Source organism: Rissa tridactyla, chromosome 3 (genome assembly GCF_028500815.1).
Source record: "Rissa tridactyla isolate bRisTri1 chromosome 3, bRisTri1.patW.cur.20221130, whole genome shotgun sequence".
Taxonomy (NCBI): Eukaryota; Metazoa; Chordata; class Aves; order Charadriiformes; family Laridae; genus Rissa; species Rissa tridactyla.
Window position 1 is genome coordinate 117074994 of NC_071468.1, and position 18174 is coordinate 117093167.

General features: G+C 37.8%; 1 protein-coding gene across 2 annotated transcripts in view; it reads right to left on the minus strand.

The window, feature by feature from the left end:
• Window positions 1-1346: 1346 nt before the first annotated feature.
• Window positions 1347-18174, minus strand: part of APOB (apolipoprotein B) — a 37586-nt gene continuing 20758 nt past the window's right edge. For both annotated transcript variants that reach the window (XM_054195725.1, XM_054195726.1), the window contains exons 24-29: window positions 18007-18152; window positions 15259-15635; window positions 6743-14323; window positions 5826-5940; window positions 4808-4991; window positions 1347-3696 (exon numbers count right to left, since the gene is read on the minus strand). In XM_054195725.1, coding sequence (XP_054051700.1) covers window positions 1870-3696; window positions 4808-4991; window positions 5826-5940; window positions 6743-14323; window positions 15259-15635; window positions 18007-18152 — 10230 coding nt within the window. In that variant the 3' untranslated portion in view covers window positions 1347-1869. The remainder of the gene's footprint in view (window positions 3697-4807; window positions 4992-5825; window positions 5941-6742; window positions 14324-15258; window positions 15636-18006; window positions 18153-18174) is intronic.

Below are 18174 nucleotides of genomic sequence, written 5' to 3' on the forward strand. Positions count from 1 at the left end.
GCTTAAACATTTGTGAAATTCAGGGAAACGGGTTGTGCAATCTGACATCAAATAAAGATCAAATGACCCATAGGCTTCAGTTTCCTCGTGTATGAAGGTAAACGGGCTCTGCAGCCAACATCTTTATTTACTGGGATACTCAGTAGGGCACATCAACAGGGATTTTTATACCTCTGGTTCCCCTGGGCAGGGTGACGTACGCAGATTAGTTCTATTCAGAATGAAAACTCCTTATTTTGCAGTTCACAGGGAACTACGCCATCTCTTTAGAGAATTATTGCTATATTTGTGATGGTTGAAAGCTCTAAAGGGAAAATGGATTTACCTTACTTTCTAAGAGATGCCCACTCTGTCGAAGCTAGATAGGGGCGTGTATACTACTGTGCTTGTCAGATTCTGATCTTAGGGTTAATGTAGCTCATCTGAGAAAAATCATTACTGGCAGACTTACTTGGGTAATAATATTATCTGGCAATAGGGATGTGAAAGTCATATAACCCGACTTGCTCTGAGACCTGGCTAGACTGGTGTGGACCAGCTGTGGAGGTGGGACCATTATTCCTGCATAAACCCAACACGGGCTCTCCCGTTTCCAGGATCTGACCTAACATCTTTGCCTGGTCCTGCTCTGTGCTGTAAAAATGTATCTGCTGCCACAAAACTGATCCGGGTATTTGTAAATCAGTGCTCCGTTGCTTCGTGTATGTAACCAACCATACCATGGGATGAAACCAGACCCTCTGTTTTCCCATTAGTGAACAAGCAACAACCATATTACAGAGGGAAATGATTGTATCAAAAGAGACATGTACACAAAATTTCTAGTGTCGTTTGTCAAAGAGTTTATTCTCAAAGAGGCAATATTATTTCAGCCTGAGCATGCCTGTCTCAAGGACTATCTATATAGTATTGCAACAGCTGAAAACAAACCGTAACAGGTTCACGCATTTTCCACTCAAAAATAGCCCTATTTTGTGAGTGAATTCTTCAACATTATTTAAATTCATCTTTAAATTGCGAAGAATAGGCTTCAGGCTAGGGGACAAAGGGGAAAACTTTTTGACTCCCATCATATTCAGTGATGTCAGTGAAACTTTGACAGTTAACTAAACTCGCAACAAGTAAAAGTTAGACAATTTGATGTGAAAAACCAGAAATATCATGGGGAAACAGGTAAGAAAACCCTGTATTTCTGATTCATAAATTAGCCAGTAGAAAGAAAACTCATCTACAATTCTTGGCACAGTTTTCTGAAAACTGATACATGCATAAATTTATTTTTCTTAACAGAACATTGGTATTATTATCTGCAGTTTTCCAAGAGTCAGATTTCTATTCTGTTTATATTTCCATGTTCTTTTTCACTTTTTTTGATGTTATTTCCAGAATTCATTTACTTTTTTCTTCGTTTTTTTTTTTTTTTTTGTACATGCTTTTTTCTACGCTGGGAAAGAGATGTGTTTCCAAGTCATTCTTCAACTGGCTTATGAATGTGACCTTTATCTTAAAACCTGTTTATTCTATGTATTCCATAGCTTTTGTGACTATTTACAATATGTATTGCACATTATTGGCTTGATCCAACATACAGTGAAATCAAAGCAAAGACTTCCCGTTGACCTTGACAATTGTTGGATTAAGCCCTATGGTCCAAGTAAAAGCAGCTGTAATGAATGACACAAAAATGTAATAAAGAACTCATTTATTGGCTTATTAAGCTTATTAAAATAACCTAGTGTAGATTATTCAGTTTTCATTTACATATTCAAATTCAAACAGTATCTACCTGAAGCTCCAGTATGCTGATTGCTGTTATTTTTAAATACATTGTGGTACAAACTTTTTACTTCTCCTCTTCTGTGTGTCCACTCAGCTCTTCATGCGCTGCTGTATATTTTCCATTATCTGCTGAAGACTCAGTTGCTCGGTGGCAAGCTGTTCATCAATGAATCTTTGCATTTCTTCCCATTTCCTGGAGCCTTGCTCAATGCCTTGCTGAATCAGTGTGCGTGTTAGTTCCACTTTGTTTCTGAGTGCCTCTCTGCTTTTTTGGGGCATTTGGTAAACGGACTGCCAGTCAAATGGCTTGGGCACGTCTATTCTAAGCTCTCCTTGACGAACAGCGATATACGGCTTTATGCTCTCAGCTGCTATTTGCTCAAACCAACGAAGAAGCTCTGAGATATACTGCAGGAATGCAGAGTAATTTTCTATAGTTAGATCAATTAACCTTTTGGCCTCACTGATTAGCTTTTCTTGGGAATGACTAAGCTGCCCATAGATCTCCTGGAGTTTTTCTTTGACTTGCTTGTTATGTTCATCGATTTTCCTCTTAGCAGCTGCAGACCAATATCGGATTTTTTCCTGAGCAGCAGATGAGAGCTCCATCACCTTCTGTTTTCCTTTTCCTTCAACATCAGTTATAAGGTCATAATATTCCTGGCTGTAGTTTTCCACCAATTCTCTTACTTGGTCCGTCAGGCGTGTAACTGATTCAGCAAGATTTCCAACATAATTCTTCTGCCAAACCACTAGTGTATCTATTAGATTCTTCAGCCATTGTAGTACCTTGTCTTCCACCTCATAGTATTTCACTGACCATCCAAGTGTAGTCGGATCAAAATACTCCTCCCGCAATGCCTTTACATAGAGGAGAAGCTGCTGCAGCTTTTCTGAAAGGTCCTGGAACGTCTTCTGGCTAAGATTTTTAAAGTGAGAAACATATTTTTTAACATCTTCTGCCAAGGATCTCAGTTTCTGTGCATAGTCTGAAGCCATTGCATCTTTGTACAGCTGCTGCGCTTGGACTTTGATGTCCTCAAAATTTTTGGATTGCAAGCTTCTAACCATTTCTTCTACCTTCTGAAAAACTTGTTGCACTACTTGTTTCAGTTGCTTCAGCCTTCCTGCGAAGTCGGCTTCCTGGAGAGTAGCAAATGTCTGCCTGATTTTTTCCTGCAAATGTTTCAGCATTTCTCTAATTTGATCAAGTACATTACGACCTCTAAGAATTGTTTCAGAAGCCGGAACTCTGACTTCCAGCTCATTGATAGCTGCAATCAAGGCATCAAAGTACTCCTGAAGTTTTGAAAGGCATAAATCAGCATATTTTGCTACCTTCTCTGTAGTCTTAAGGTATATTTCTTCACCAGTGTACTTTTCGGACAGCCCAGGGACCTGGAATTTTGTGGTCTTCAGGAATTCAATGGCTGAGTCAATTAGGTGCTTTATTCTCTTGTGATACTCTTCTATTATGTCAATTGTAGCATCCAAAAGCTTTGCTTTTATTCTTTGATAGTCAAATTGTTCAGCTTGATCCGCTGCTTCTTGATATAGCTGTTTAGCTTTGACCTTCATCTCCTGATATTTGCCAGAGGCTTCATTGGCAGCTGTGCGAAGCTGAGCATCTATTTGATCTATTTGTTTTACAGCTAATGTGTATGCTTTGTCAGCATTATACTGCATGATATTCTTCATCTTTAAGGCAGCAGCACTAATTTCCAGTCCCATATGCTCCTTATGATACCGATTAACGTACCTATAGGCTGCATTTGTCATTTTAGGTACTTTTTCTTTTAGACCCAACAGCAAGTCTTTGGCAGCATCCTCTTTCCAGTTTAATTTCATTTGAATCAGGTCAGGTTTCTTGAGGGATATCTCACTTTTTAGTATTTCAATGTCCTTCTGAGGAGCAGACTGAAATATAGAACAGGATAAGAAAAAGGTAGCTTGTATATAAAACAAATCAGGTATTATTTATGAGTGTACTTCAACATTCTCATCTTTGCATCTTTAATTTTATTATACAGTAGGACAAATAAACTACATTTTTTTGTCTACTGTATGTTTGCTCTCATATTGAAAAGTTATTTTGGAAGAAATTATATTGTATCAAGCTACTTTGTGCCTCTTCAAACAGTAGGACCAGCACATAGCTTAGTCTGGTCTTTTTAAAAATTTGACTGCAAATAAGATTTTTCCTTCCTTTGTATCAAATACCTATCATGTCTCATAAGGCACGCAAATTACTTGAGAAAACGGACCTTCTACTCATTCTTGAAATCATTTAAAGTGAATTCAAAAGGCATTTTCTTCATATGAAAATATTAGAGGATTTCATTTTGTAATCATTTAAATCAAAGAGACAATTTACAGAGTTACTCAGAGTAATTAAAAGCCCTTGAATGAGCATCTATTTACATAAACAAATTTTCTAGTTTTCAGTAGTAAATTATTGTCAAGTTAGTGAATTATGTGTTGCTTGTGATTCCTAAATTAGTATTTCATTCTGGAAGGTAAGATATTAAGTTTGAAATTGTTGTAGTATGCCAATAATAATACCATGTTTTGTTAGCAAATCTAGTAAGGTTTTTAATTCTCATAACATATTGTGACGTATTAATGGATTAAAAAGATGGTCTGACCTCTTCCAGTGCCCTGGTTCCTATAATGGCCACTTTTGTAACAATTACAAGTAGCCTGATGGGTATATGTTAAACCTGATGGGTGGCTTATCTAAAACTGGATTTGTACTTTCTTCATTTTCAGGGTGTGTGTCTTCCTGACCATAGGAGAGGGCAAAATTAACTGCATGGAGGAGTTGAAACAGCCTCTTCACACAGATGCTACTTTTAGTATTGGAAAGGCCAGTGTAGGAAACAAAAACTTTAATTACTGATAATATACTTTTCTTAGGACAAAGAGTGGTTAATTTGTGTCTTTACATAAACATACACAAACTTTAAAAGGGAACTTCTCCTCTGATGGCCTAACCTTTTTTGCTTTTTATTGTTCATATCAAACTTACCCGAGTTCGGTAGTAAACTTTCGCCGTGAGAACGTCAGTGTCCATTTCAATGACGTAGCCCAAGGTCCCAGCAGAGGGTGAAGATACTGAGCCGGACAAGCTCCTGTCAGTCTCTTGATAACGCATATGAACGTCTGTAAAAGTTGGGCTGATGATGTCTAGTGATGCAGTGTTGTCCATGACTCTACAACAGTGAATACACAGCTATGAAGGAATGCGCAAAGCACGAGACCAATGCTGTATGTCTAAATACAATACCACCTATTATTTTTTATATATATATATATATATATATGTATGTAAACAACGCCTTTGTCATCAAAAAAAAATGTAGGGTTTTACTATCCACGTTTCTTAGGATTTAGCCTAACACATTCAAAACTTCACATCACTCCAATTTTCCTGTTTTAGATAAAACTATATTGAGTTCCGTTGAGAATGTTCATTAAATTAGGGCAGCAAAACAAAATCTGTAGCTGTACCACTGTCAGCTTTCTACAGACTTCTACAAGGTGACTGCAATTTCTTCCGCCAGCACAAGTATAGTATTGTTTATCTGCATTTGTACTTGCTTTCACAGGCTCTGTCCCTTGGATATATCAACACAACACTTGCAGATCATAACAGGCAGTTAGAAGGCCAGCTCTGTAATCCCTAGTACTGGTAGCTGTGAAGAAAAATTACTCTTTAATGGCTTGTGGTGACAGAGGGATCCAGTCAAAAAAACACAACCTATGCTCATGGTCAGACCTAGAATTGCTCTGATTATAAAATACTGTGTTTATATCTCAGCAGTTTTTCGAAATGGGGCTGCTGAGAAAGCTATTCTAGAAATGCTGAGAGGGAACAGCTTTCCTGCTACCTTGAGAGGGAAAAAGGCACAGCCGATAATGACGGGGTAGCTACATTGGTTCATATTAATTACAGCAAAGCACTCTGGGGCAATAGAGATCAAAGCAACAATACATCGTTGGCAATGTTGTCTATTATAAATTATATCATTAGAACAAGTCTTTACCTAATTCCTGAAACAGTAAGATCTTCCTTGTAGTTTGCGCTCATGTCACGATGTGAAAAGCTGCCAGTTGTCTTCATAACAAAGATGCCTTCTTCATATTTGTAGTTTGAAACAACTGTGAAAAAGATTTCAAATGTGTGTATTTCCAGAACTTACCAACAAACAACACAAAATACATGTCCATTTGTATGTTAGATGGCCAATTGTGGGGTGTTTCAGTAATATGTAAAATTATGTATCAAGAAACTGACTGCCCATAATTCCCCAAATAAAAAGATATGAAAATATTTGTTTAACCAGAGTATTTTAAAATTCAGTGTTTCTCTATATTTAGAACAACATGGATATAACATTTTGTATTCATGCAGATCATAAATGGTGATTCTAGTTTCTTGAGAGTTTAGAATTCTATTCTGATGCATATTTTTAGTACTACTGTAAAGTATAGAATTCAGTGATTATATGGGACTCCAGATTTTTCCGAGTTGAAATAATTTTTGAAATCAAATATGCTTAGTTCCTGAGGAAAAAGATAGGTATTCCTTCATCTGAACTGAATCAGATAAAAAAGTCACCTGCCTTCTCTCCTTTACATGTATTATCACAAATAATGGAGGAATGTTATGTTGTTCACAATGTAAAGAAACTGCTACACAGAAAAGAGATCTTTTCCATTTTTTTTCACGCTATGCCATTAGTTATCTTATATCTAGTCATTAGCCTTCAGGGTGACTGACAGAGACTCTGATACTAATTTATTAAAAAATGCTGCTGTTGATAAAAGAAGTATAATCTAATGTCAATGCTAACTAGACAGCAACACCTTCATATACAAAGTCCTGGAAAAAAAAATCTGTAATAACCCAGTATACAGTATTTCCCCCCACATTGTAGCGTATAGAATTTCAGTGTCTTACCATTCAAGTCATATTCCAGGAACTGCAATGTTGAGCTGCAGGTAGAGTCAATGGACTGTTCGAAAGAGTCTTTTTTGTTTGTTAAGTCTGTTCTCCAGGTGACATTGTACAAAGGGGAAGCAACTTTGAAAGATCCGGTCAAGGCACCAAATGATGGGATGTAAATTCCAGCAGGCAAGGATATTTTGAGAGGGGGGATCTCAATTTTCTGCTCAGGAATTGTAATTGTAGGCAGATCAAAATCTGCAATCTTATTGGCTACTTCATCTAGATCTACATGGTAACTGCCAAGAGAAATACTCTTTGGAAGAGTGAATTGAGACATGGTTATTTGGTATTCAGGTATTGTCACCTCAAAATATGGTATTTTATATTCTTCTAATGTAATATAGTTGGCTCCTACATCCACTTTGGGGAATCTTAGTTTTGGCAGTGTGGGTAAATTAACATCAAATGGCATTGTGTTTAGTGTCTGTGGAATTTTTATGTTACGCAAGTCAATGGTGTATGCTGGGACCTGGAGAGTGGTGAAAGGAACTCTGAACTCTGGAGTGCTGAGAACAGGGCTTGGAATCTTCAGGTGTAACTCAGGAATACTGAAAGTAAAGCCATCAGTCAGCTTATTCACAGGTATGGGGAAAAAGTAGCCATCATCACTCTTTGTGTACACGAGGGATGCTGAACCATTTAAGTACTGTTTTCTGTCAGCACTGGTAGTGACGTCCAACTTCAAGATATCCCATAAGCTCTTCTCAGAAATAGGACACTTTATGTTTTGGAGGAAGTCCATGTATCCTTCCAGAGACCCAGAAATATCAAACTTTGCCTTTGATTTTTCATTTGATAACTGCATATCATGACTGAGAGATATTGACTGAATTTGGCCTTCACCCTTCCAGCCAACTTTCTGGTTTGCAGTATTGATTTTCACTACAACAACTTGTTTAACTGAGGCTGTTTCCAGGAAGAAATTTGGCTGAGTGGCTTGAATCTGAAGATCTGCTGATATACCCCAAGGAGCAAGCTCTAAGGTTGCTTTGCATCTCTGAGCCCCTGTTGTTGTGAAAAGAGGTGTATACCGTGCATAGTTTTTCCCATTGTGTTCCCAGACTGCATAAACACGACGTGTAGATGCTTCAACTGCAAGTACTTCTTTCATTTCACTGTTCCAGAGTCCATCTGCTTTGGAGTGGGCCTCAAGCTTGAGAGATGATCGAGCTCCATTAGCATTCAGATAGGTGTGTGCCTCATGGTCTAGACTTCCAGAAAATGCATTTCCGGTGTAAAATACTCCATCAATGTCCCCGTTTGTAGAAGTTTCTACTGATATGTAAGATGTAAGACTTTCTAAAGCAAGTTTGTGAGCAATTCCTCCCTTAGCACTGGTGCCATGTTTAGGAGTATTAAAATCGTACGTTAATTTTAGCATTGAGGAAATTGTGGGTTTAGACTTAGTATTTCCAGAAAGTTCTTGGCTGAAATTCATTTTTAAAACTGGTGTGTTGATTTCTGCATTTGTTGCCACTGAAGCTTCCAAGTTCCTTTTTGTGAGACTAATAGCGCTGTCATGATTTCCTCCTAGAAATTTGTTATTAGTAAGGGACAATGCTGTGGCCAGCTTCAGCCCCCTTTTTCTTGTCAAACTTGTTGAACCATCCAGCTTAAATTGCAGTGCATCAATGACAGAAGAGGATGAGACACTGAGCTGCCCAGCAATATCTGACTGATTGAACAGCCCAGCACTTGCAGCTAAAGTGATCACACTGGATTTAAATGAGAAGTCGTAAGTAATGTTACCCATGGCAGGAATTAAGATGTGGTTTGATGGGCTGTTGATTCTGAATCTAGGAAGCTTTAGAGTGCGTAGATCCTGTGGGACATGAAGGACTGGAAGCTCCAGAGAAGGTAAGACGAGTGTGTAAGACGGTACTGAAAAGCCAATAAATGGGATTGTGAATCCTGTTGTGCTTATTTCTTTTGGGAGCATGTAACCAAAGGCTGGCATCTCAGCAGTAAAAGGAGAAACCTCAATATTCACAAGTGGAATGGTGTATCCTGGAATCCTGAAGGTCCTTGGTAGTTTGTTCAGTGATGTCTGTATTTTGTATTTGTCAAATTTTGTTTTGGCTTCATTGTATGACTTTGTGAGAAAATCTAAAGCGGTGTTTCTTCCTCTCTCAAAATGCTTGTTGAAGGAAATGATGTATTTATTAAGTACTTCATGCACTGTTGCTAAAGGAAGTGGGATTACATGCATGTCTTTGTTTTTGTCATACTGAGCATTCAAATTTAAATTAAAGGCTTGTCTTGTGGTCTTCAATAAATCCTTCAGGCCTACCTGTTCCCACAGTGAATAATCTTTTAGCTGAGGAGTTTTGATTCCAGTGTAGGGAACCTGAAGCTGAGGAATGCTTAAAGGTATATTTAGGAAGTCCAGGTTGGCATCTCCATTCATTTCAACATGAGCTTCAATTCTGTCATCGTTGTTGCCAGCAGACATATTATGGGAATATCTGTACTGATTGAACCTGCCGGTAGCTTGCCAGCTGACCTGCTGAACAGAGGAACTGAGTGCAAAACCATAGTTATTCAGGAAGTCAATTTTGCCAGTCAGTTTCATGGGGAAGCTGATTTTCACATTTCCATCATTGTTTGTTAATAGACGAATTTCAAAAGGCTGTGCCAAGAAGGAAACCTCATTATTTACAGTTCCAGTAATCCTTCCATTAAGACGAGCATTGTGAGAGCCTGTTAATTCTACTTTCATTCCTCCGAGCTGTCCTGTGCCTTTTACATTCAGTACACTACGTCCCACGCGTTGCGACTCAATTTCAGACTGAATCTGAAGTGTTGCATAATTTAGGAAACCACATTCATATCTCATGGCTTGGTTGACTTTCAGGTACTTGTCGTTTATTCTGTTGTTGGCAGAGAACGTAATAATTGGGCCCTCAACCCTGAAAGTGGCATGTGAATCATGAGTGCCTTCATCGGAGAAATTAGGAGAAGCCCATTTCCAGTTTCCTTTACCAGTGGAGGTAAATGATATGTGTCCTGCTTCTACCTCTGTTGTCATATTATTGATTAGATCAGCTTGGCTGGAGAAATCAGCTTGTGGAATATTCAGTCTGTGGGAATATGCCGTTCCACTCTGCATCCAAATTTTTCTTTGCAGCTTGACCACTAAATTGTTCTGTAGTTCTATTGAATTTTTCATTGTATATAAGTTTGCTCTAGTTTCAGCTTCACCTTCTACTGAAGTCCCTAAAAATACCACTTCATTGGTGTGATCAACTTTGAGGAACCTGTGGTTGACCTTCATGGAATTTTTAAGATTCAGCTGCTTCATCTCAGGGGCCAAGAGACGAGAATCTGCAACAACACTAAAAACCAGGAAATCTAATGCAGAGGTTGTTTGAGCTGAAAGGGAGGTCACAAATTCTGGACTGTTTGCAGATGATGTAGTATTATGAACCTCAGCTTGTGTAGACAGTGTAAAGAATGGAGAAGTGACTCTGAAAGCACCAGACAATTTGCCAAATGTAGGGACAGTCACAGTATGTGGGATACGTGGAAGCTGAAACTCTGGTATCTTCATGTTAGGAATCTGGAGCTCATTTAGATTTAGCTTTGGAAGCAATAATTCTGGTATTTGAAACTGAGGCATTTGTATCTCTGGGAAAGAAATGTCGGAAAAAGGCATATCTCTCATCTTCAGATCATTAAAATACAAATCAATTGCTGGCAACTGAAATTCACCAGACATGAGTTTGTCGATTGTTTTCACAATCTGAAGTTTAATCTCATTCAAGTCAATTGTATAGGAAGGAACTTCAAAGGTATTTAGAACTCTAAACCCTGGGGTAGTAAATTTCATTGGGATTTTCATGTCCTTTAGTCTCCTAATATTTATCTCATAGGAGGGGATATGCAGATCAGTCAGTGGAACAATGAAGTCCGGTGTTCGAAATGTTGCTTCCCGAAGACTTCGGAGACTAACCTCAAAGGCAGGTATAGTGACTATAACAGTTCTGATTTCAGGGACTTTAAATCCTGTTTCAACAAACTGGTTTAAATTTTCAGCCCAGTTTTTTAGATCATACTTTTCAGCCAAAGCAACAATTTTCTTAAAAGCTATGTTCCACTGGTCAGAAATGTACATGACAACAGAATTATAGAGTTGGCTTATCTTCTGAAGAAACCACTGGAATTCCTGGGAAATATCCATTTCAGAAATCCTCTCTCGCAGGTCTTCCAGATGTTCATTTACCTTGGCTTTCAGATTAGCAAATGTTGTTGAGTTTATGAGCTCCTTGAACCAGTTAATTATTGCAGCGAGCTTCGTGTCCCTTAGTTGTTCCATGTATTTTGAAATCACAGCTCTAAAATCTCTCATATACTGTTTCAGTGCTTCTGCTTTCTGTGGAAGTTCTAGATTTCTGAGTTCCTCATTTATTTTCTGTGTCACTTCTCGGATTTTGTTGTTTGTGTCATCAACAAACTGGTTATAGTCAAAAGACTTGAGCTTTTTAATAAGCATGTCAAGGAATTTGTTGACTTCCTTTATCATCATTTCATAATCAAAGGTTTGCACTTTCTTGACAGCATCATCAATAAAAGCAACAACTTTATCAAAGCATGACTTCACATCGATATTTTTCAGGTAAATGGTCAGTTTCTGGACAGTTTCTTTTATTCTGTACTGGTTAAGCAGTTCTATCATTCTGTCCATTAAAAAATACACCTGCTTATCAATTTCATATTTTACAATCAGTTTGTGCACATGACCTCTGAAAGCGCTGATCTTCTCAGATACTTCGTATTCCTCCATCCAATTCAGAATAAAGTCTTTGATTTGTTCAAGAACTTCATTAATTTTTTCAATTGGTAATGAAAGCTTTAATTTTTCCAAAACTTCTTTAGCATCAAACATTTTAATCTGTTGTTTCAAATTTTCTGCAATGCGTCTGACATCAATATTCTGAATCTGAATCTTGAGTTGTTCTAGTTTTTCCTGTATTTTAGCGGTAATTTTGTACTCATCATCTACATTTTTCATCCAAGCCAAAGTACTACTTCCAATTTTGCTAGGATAATACTGGCGAAAAAAAAATTGCAATTTTTGAATAGTGTCAACTACAGTCATTCTTATATTATATTTGTTATCTAGAGCTGTCATTGTTTCAACTATTTTGTCAAGAATCTGTGCAATAAGCGCTTTAATGTCATACTGCTCATAATGATCTTTGATATATTGCTCTATTTGTATCAGATAGACCTGCAGCTGAGACAGTATTTCTTGAAGATTGTCCATGGCTTTTTCCAGCATTATCTGCAGATCATCAGATGTTATTCTGTAGTCCTTTGTGAAAGCAACTAAATTATTTTTCATGCTGCTTACTCTGCCTTTCATATCTAATTTGTCCATGTAATCATTAATGTGCTGTGGGAGTTTATCCAAAGTTGCCTTGTATTTCCTCATATGCTGCTCTATGTTAATGTTCTTTAGGTAACTTTGTATGGCCTGCAGTGTGGATAGAATGGTGCCTCTGATTCGTTCAAAGTAAACTGGCAGATGTTCCAAGAATGGCAGGTTAATAACATGCATATCTTTATTTTTATCATACTTCACAAAGCCAGAGATGCTGAATTCTTGAAGCTCTGACACACTACCCCTGAGGCCTAATACATCAATTAAATTAACTTCTTCAGATGTGAATGGTAGTATGACTGATGTATCCATCACAGAGAGATCTGCTAAAGCTCTCCCACTAAGTTCCACGCCGGTCTTTTCTGCATCATTGGAAGCACTGAGATCTTGTGAATATACATTATTGTTTAGCTGACTTTTCAATTTCCAAGCACTTGACTGCTCTGATGGAGTAAAAAGCACATGAACTTTGTTATCAAGCAGGGTAGTGTATCTTCCTCTAGACTTCAAGCTATGGCTGGTAGATCCTCTGTAATCATGGGAGAAAGTGAAAGCAAGAGGCTCTGCTTTAAACAGGAATTTGCTGTAAAGGTCCCCTGTGTGTTCACCCATGGCAATCAGCTTTCCGTTACCGTTGGTATGTATGTCAGCAGTGATAGAAAATGGGGCCATAGTGGAACGCACGGCATTGCTGAAACGGAGAGATTTGGAGTCACAGTTTGTGTTCATTGTAACTGAGGAAGCAAGTCCCGCCACATTCAGATTAACTCTGTGACTCACTGCTGCGCCTTGAACATTTGCGACTGTATCTGTTTTGAAGTTTGCAGCTAGCTCAGCGTACGCAATGGTGTAGGTATGCCTTATTTCATCTGCTCCATAGGCTCCCCTGACATTGCCACCCAAGTTCAGCTTCAGAGGCTCGAGAAGGAGTTCTGCTTTGTTGGAAACTTCTACTTTAGTGTATTTAATATTATTGCTCAGTTTAGCTGTAAGTGAGGTAGGCTGCAGTTGTAGGTCAAAAACATGCTTGTGGAATTTGTCAAAGCTGAAGCTGTTGTCTAACTTCGAAGCAAATGTTAAGGATAAGCCAGGAATATTCAAGTCATTTGTGTACTCCAGCTTAATCTCTTTGAATGATCCTTGCAAATTATTTGAAAACTTGAGTCCTTCTCTGTTAACTCTGAAGTTTAAAACGTGTTTGTTGTCCATACCCAGAATGGTACTCTGATATTCACTTCCCAGCGTTATTTCCGCTAGGCTCACTCTTCCACCGAGGTTGAATTTTGCATTGTTTTTACCATAGCGCCCAGAAGAGGAGAGTGACATGGACCCTCCAGCAGTATCAAGTTTGGCATTCATTTCACTCTGCATTGTCAACGGACTAAACTGCACATTTGTGGTTGCGCTGCTGGCTAGACCGTACTGATTTACATTGAGGGATGACTTATGTGCAGCTCGATTCTTTTGATCGGTCATAGAGATATCAGTGTTGAAAACAAGATCCTGGGAATTGAGAGAACCTGCAAACAAGGCATAGTACTGGGTTTGCCTGTAAGTGGCTTGGTACTCAGATCGAAGTGCTGCCATCTTCTTTGACAAAATTAATTCAAGTTTATTGACACCTGCAACATGTCGATACCTCCCATTTGTTTCAGATGTCATTTTCAGCTGGCTGTTTTCATACTTCAGTGAGGCTGTGTTCTTTAACAGTCCACTTTGTACATCAGAAACTGAAGTAATGGAAAATAAATCATCACTGTATCTGCCGGATATCTGATTGGTAGCCTGAAGGTAAGAAGAATCCAACTTCAGATTTGATTTGCCTTCTAAAACCCGTCTCTTTTCATTGTATGAGCTTGACAGAGTGTAAATGCTTCTTGCAAAGACAGAACCCACTTCCAGCTGCCCTTCCATCTTAACGTTATTGATATTCGCGTTATTTGTCTTTTCAGAAACAATATCACCAGAGAATGAAAGCTGAGGACCCAGAGTACTGGATGCCATAAGTGACATGGTGTAGTTTGCAACTGGACTAGGTTCATAACTCTTTGTTCTGGCCACCTTAAAAGCTGATGTTAACAGTCTGTGCTTCAGGTGATTTTCATATGCACAGGTAAATCCATTTCTGTTATATGATGCTTCTCCAGAACCTGAAATAGGAAAAAGACAAAAGGTAACGGTGTAATTTATACCTTTTTGACTTTAAGATTTTGTCTGATGCCACTAAGCTTTTATGTTACGCTTGAATTGCAATTACTGTTATATCATTTTGCTTAAAAGGCCAAAATGTTTTGGTGAATCGTGAATGTTCCTGTAAAAATTATTATTTTGATACTTGGGGCTAAAGTTTTGAACTATGAATAAATTAAATCTCTACACTACTAAATACAATTATATGAAACAACATGAAGTTATGTCATTATTTAAACTTAAATTAAGAAGATGGACTCTCAAGAATAACCCATATGCAACATCCCTGTTTTTAATGTTTTCTTTATCATGCTTCATTATGGTGGGGAGTTTAGAAAAGACTGAAGCTAGCGTGTCTTTTTGCAATTTGAGAACACAAACTGCAATTTTAGATGAATTAACTTAAAAATACCAGTCTTAAGACCTATCCAGTCTGAGTCCGGGATAACTGCTATGTAGTTATGGCAGTATAGGGATATATAAAAATGATAAAAAAATATACATCTATATAATATATAAAAACAGAGCGACAAATAAACTGTGGGCATACCTACACATACACCTGCACACCTGATTTTGAAAACACTTGACATGTCAGATACACAAGTGTTTGTAGAATCACGCCTTCAGTCTTGAAGGGCTTTTTCTTCAGTAGGAAATATCTAGGAAAATTTGAACCTCAAAAGTCTTTATTGAATTAAACTGACTTCACCTTTAGTGCCTGAATAAAGAGGCTCACATAATAACTTTAAAAACAGAGAGTAAAAGATCTGAGATTATACAACACCGTTCTTTAAATAAGCGACAGGAAAATGAATGTACTGTACCTGATACATGGAAAATAAAATCATTGAAATAGTTTTTCCAGCATTGCAGTACTAGCACACATTCTTACCTTTCACACTGTAGGAAAGTAGCTCAAAAACTGAATCAGCGTTCGTGGTATAAGTAGTCCTTATGCCAGATGCTTTCTCTGTGGTGCTATTAGCCAAAGTGTATGCTGCTGACCAGTTGTAATAGTTGCTGTACACATTAGCGGAGACCTCTAAAGTGCCAAGTAAAGGCACGCGAAGAGGATAGGATTCTGGAATAGTAAATGTCGGAATTCTGTATTCCTGAGACGGCACACTTATTCCCATTGACTCCATTACCAGAGGAGGTGTTTTAACAGTCTGTGGCACCCTTATGTCATGGGATGATCTTCCACCAAATGGCAATGGGATATTAATTAGAAAACTGTTTTTATTTAAGTTGTATCTGATCCGGCCTTCACTAGAAAATAAAAGTGACTCTATTAGAAATTGTAAGTCCATGAAGCATATACAGAAATTTCCATGATTCCTACTATTCCCATAATACTGAGCTTATTCACATGCTTATATCAATGTCACGACTTTAGGTTTAGATAGGATGTAATGATCATCTGTTATTATCAGCATTTTTTAAGCACTCATCTATCAGAATTTACCGACAGCACTTTCGACATCAGTGAATTCTGCCAATTTTTTTTTCCCCCTTATTTCATATTCAAGGAGACTCATAGGTCAAGTAGTCCAGAAACACATTCTTTCCGTAAGACCTTGCATAGAATTCAAAGGTTCCTGATTCTTTGTTCAGAGCTTAACTAACTAACTAACTTTAGCTCCCAGGTGGAGAGTGTCATTCAAGGGGCTAAGTACTCTACTTTTATAAATCTTGCACTTGATTTTCTACTCTGAGAATTCAAATCTGCTTTATGAGCACTAATGAAAACATGTACTGGCACGAAAATGATTCTCAAAATGAAGGAATTTGAATGAAAACAGCTGACATAAAGAAAAAAAAAATCCTCCAAAAAAATCTGCCCCATTTGTGCAATATGGCATGCTGAGGACCAGAAAAAGGTGATTATATTCTTCTTTAAAAAAGCGATGTATTCTTATAGAAATACGTGAAAAGTCTTGTTAGCATTAGAAGTTCTAAGAACCTAAATTCTAAAGAATTTATCTTCCTGATGATAAGCATTTCTAAAGTTTCATCCAAATATTCAGCATTTATTTTATTCTGAATAAAGATAAATAAAAATCCAACCATCTGACCAGGAGCTAGGAGTGGAAAAAATGGATCGTCAGCTGAAAAGCTTGTGGGCAAGAAGTGTAATTATGAAAAGGCAAAACAGGAGGAAATTTGGCCTTAATTTGTGCATGAACAATAAGCTGGCAGAGATGTTTTTATTGTTTGCCTAAATGGTCTTTTATATTACAAAATCTTCTTTTTTACACTTAGAGCTACATCCTAAGATGAAAATTAAGGAAACACTTTTGAAATTTGTTCCTTTATATCAAATGGTTAAAAAAGCAATATCACAGGGCATCAGAAATCCTATTATTACTATTATATTGTGCACTGCTGATAAGAATATAGGAGAAAAAACAGTTTTTTCCTTGCTTATGCTTAGTTTAGGAACACAATGGAAGCAATAGAGATGTGTGTCATTAACATACAGTTTCCTATTACCACAGTGAAAGATAATATGTGGAAAAACAGCGCTGAGAGAGATAAAATGCAGGACTCTTCTCCATCTGCTTTTGTAACCCAATCTTATACTAGCTTCTGTTACCCTTTACATTCATTTCAGCCATCAATATTTCCCTAGTTCATGGGAAAATTATACAGCTATGTTTCTATTCCTTACAGTGGCAGCTGTGGGTGTATTCTGAAGATACTACCAAGCAACACTGTTCCTTGAATCCTTATGCACAGGCAGAGCAGCAATGTGATAGAACACTAACTGGTAAGAGCAATATGTGCTAGGAACTGTAATGAGAGCAAATCCTGGCAGGTGCATGAGCGTTTTAAAAATCTATATCCACTTTGGCTGACTTATAGTCTAATTTCCTAGAAACAGAAGAAATACACTATTTATCTGCCTTCCAGTCTCTCTTTTTGTTTGTCAAACCCTGTGTTCTGGAAATTTTTAACTTATTGGATGACTTCTATCATATTTGACAGAAGGGTAAAAGCCTGAAGGGTAATTACATTCATGCAAGTTCTGTGAAACTCTCTATTAGGTGGAGGAGATGGGCCCAAACTAGTGCAAGCCTCCAGTCCATACGTGTACATCCATGGCATGTGTTGCCTCTGAGGAATTGACAGATGGAGTCAGACATGGGAAGCGTTCAGGGTACTATATTGGTAGAGGTCAACCAGTATGTCTAGGGGAATGGGAAGAACCGTCCAGTAGGACTGCACAGGTAAAAGGAGAGATATTAAGGTTATGGTCAAAGACAAAAAGGTCTGTAGGGATGCAGGACACAAACCTATGGGAAACCTGGCTTCATCAGTTCTGTGGCTTAGAGTAAAGATTGTTCAACACTGTATTTTTCTTCAGTTCTCACTACTAGATAACACAATACTTCAGGATATATCCATATGTTTCAGGAGTGACTGCTGAGTCAAATCTGTATTAAACACATGCATAATTTCCTCCATGTAACTTCATCTCTCTGATCTTAAAATTCTTTGATATGATTCCAATTTTATGCTAATGTTTACAGCAATTCCACGCTGTTTTATAAAACAAAGTAAACCAAAATGACAAAAAATATATGAACAAATATCTATTTTCAGTTTCCTGCGTGACTGTCCTAGTTTCTCTCCCTACCTTTTCAGGAAAAGTTCTTCAGGAATGGTGATAACAGGCAGGCTAATTTTCTGAATGCTCAGTTCCTGCAGTCCACTTAGTTTGTCTTGCAGAGTTTGGGCATAGGGGACATCTTTTGATGCCTTTTGCAGCCAGGTGTTGGTTGCCTACAAAGAAGAGACAAGTTTT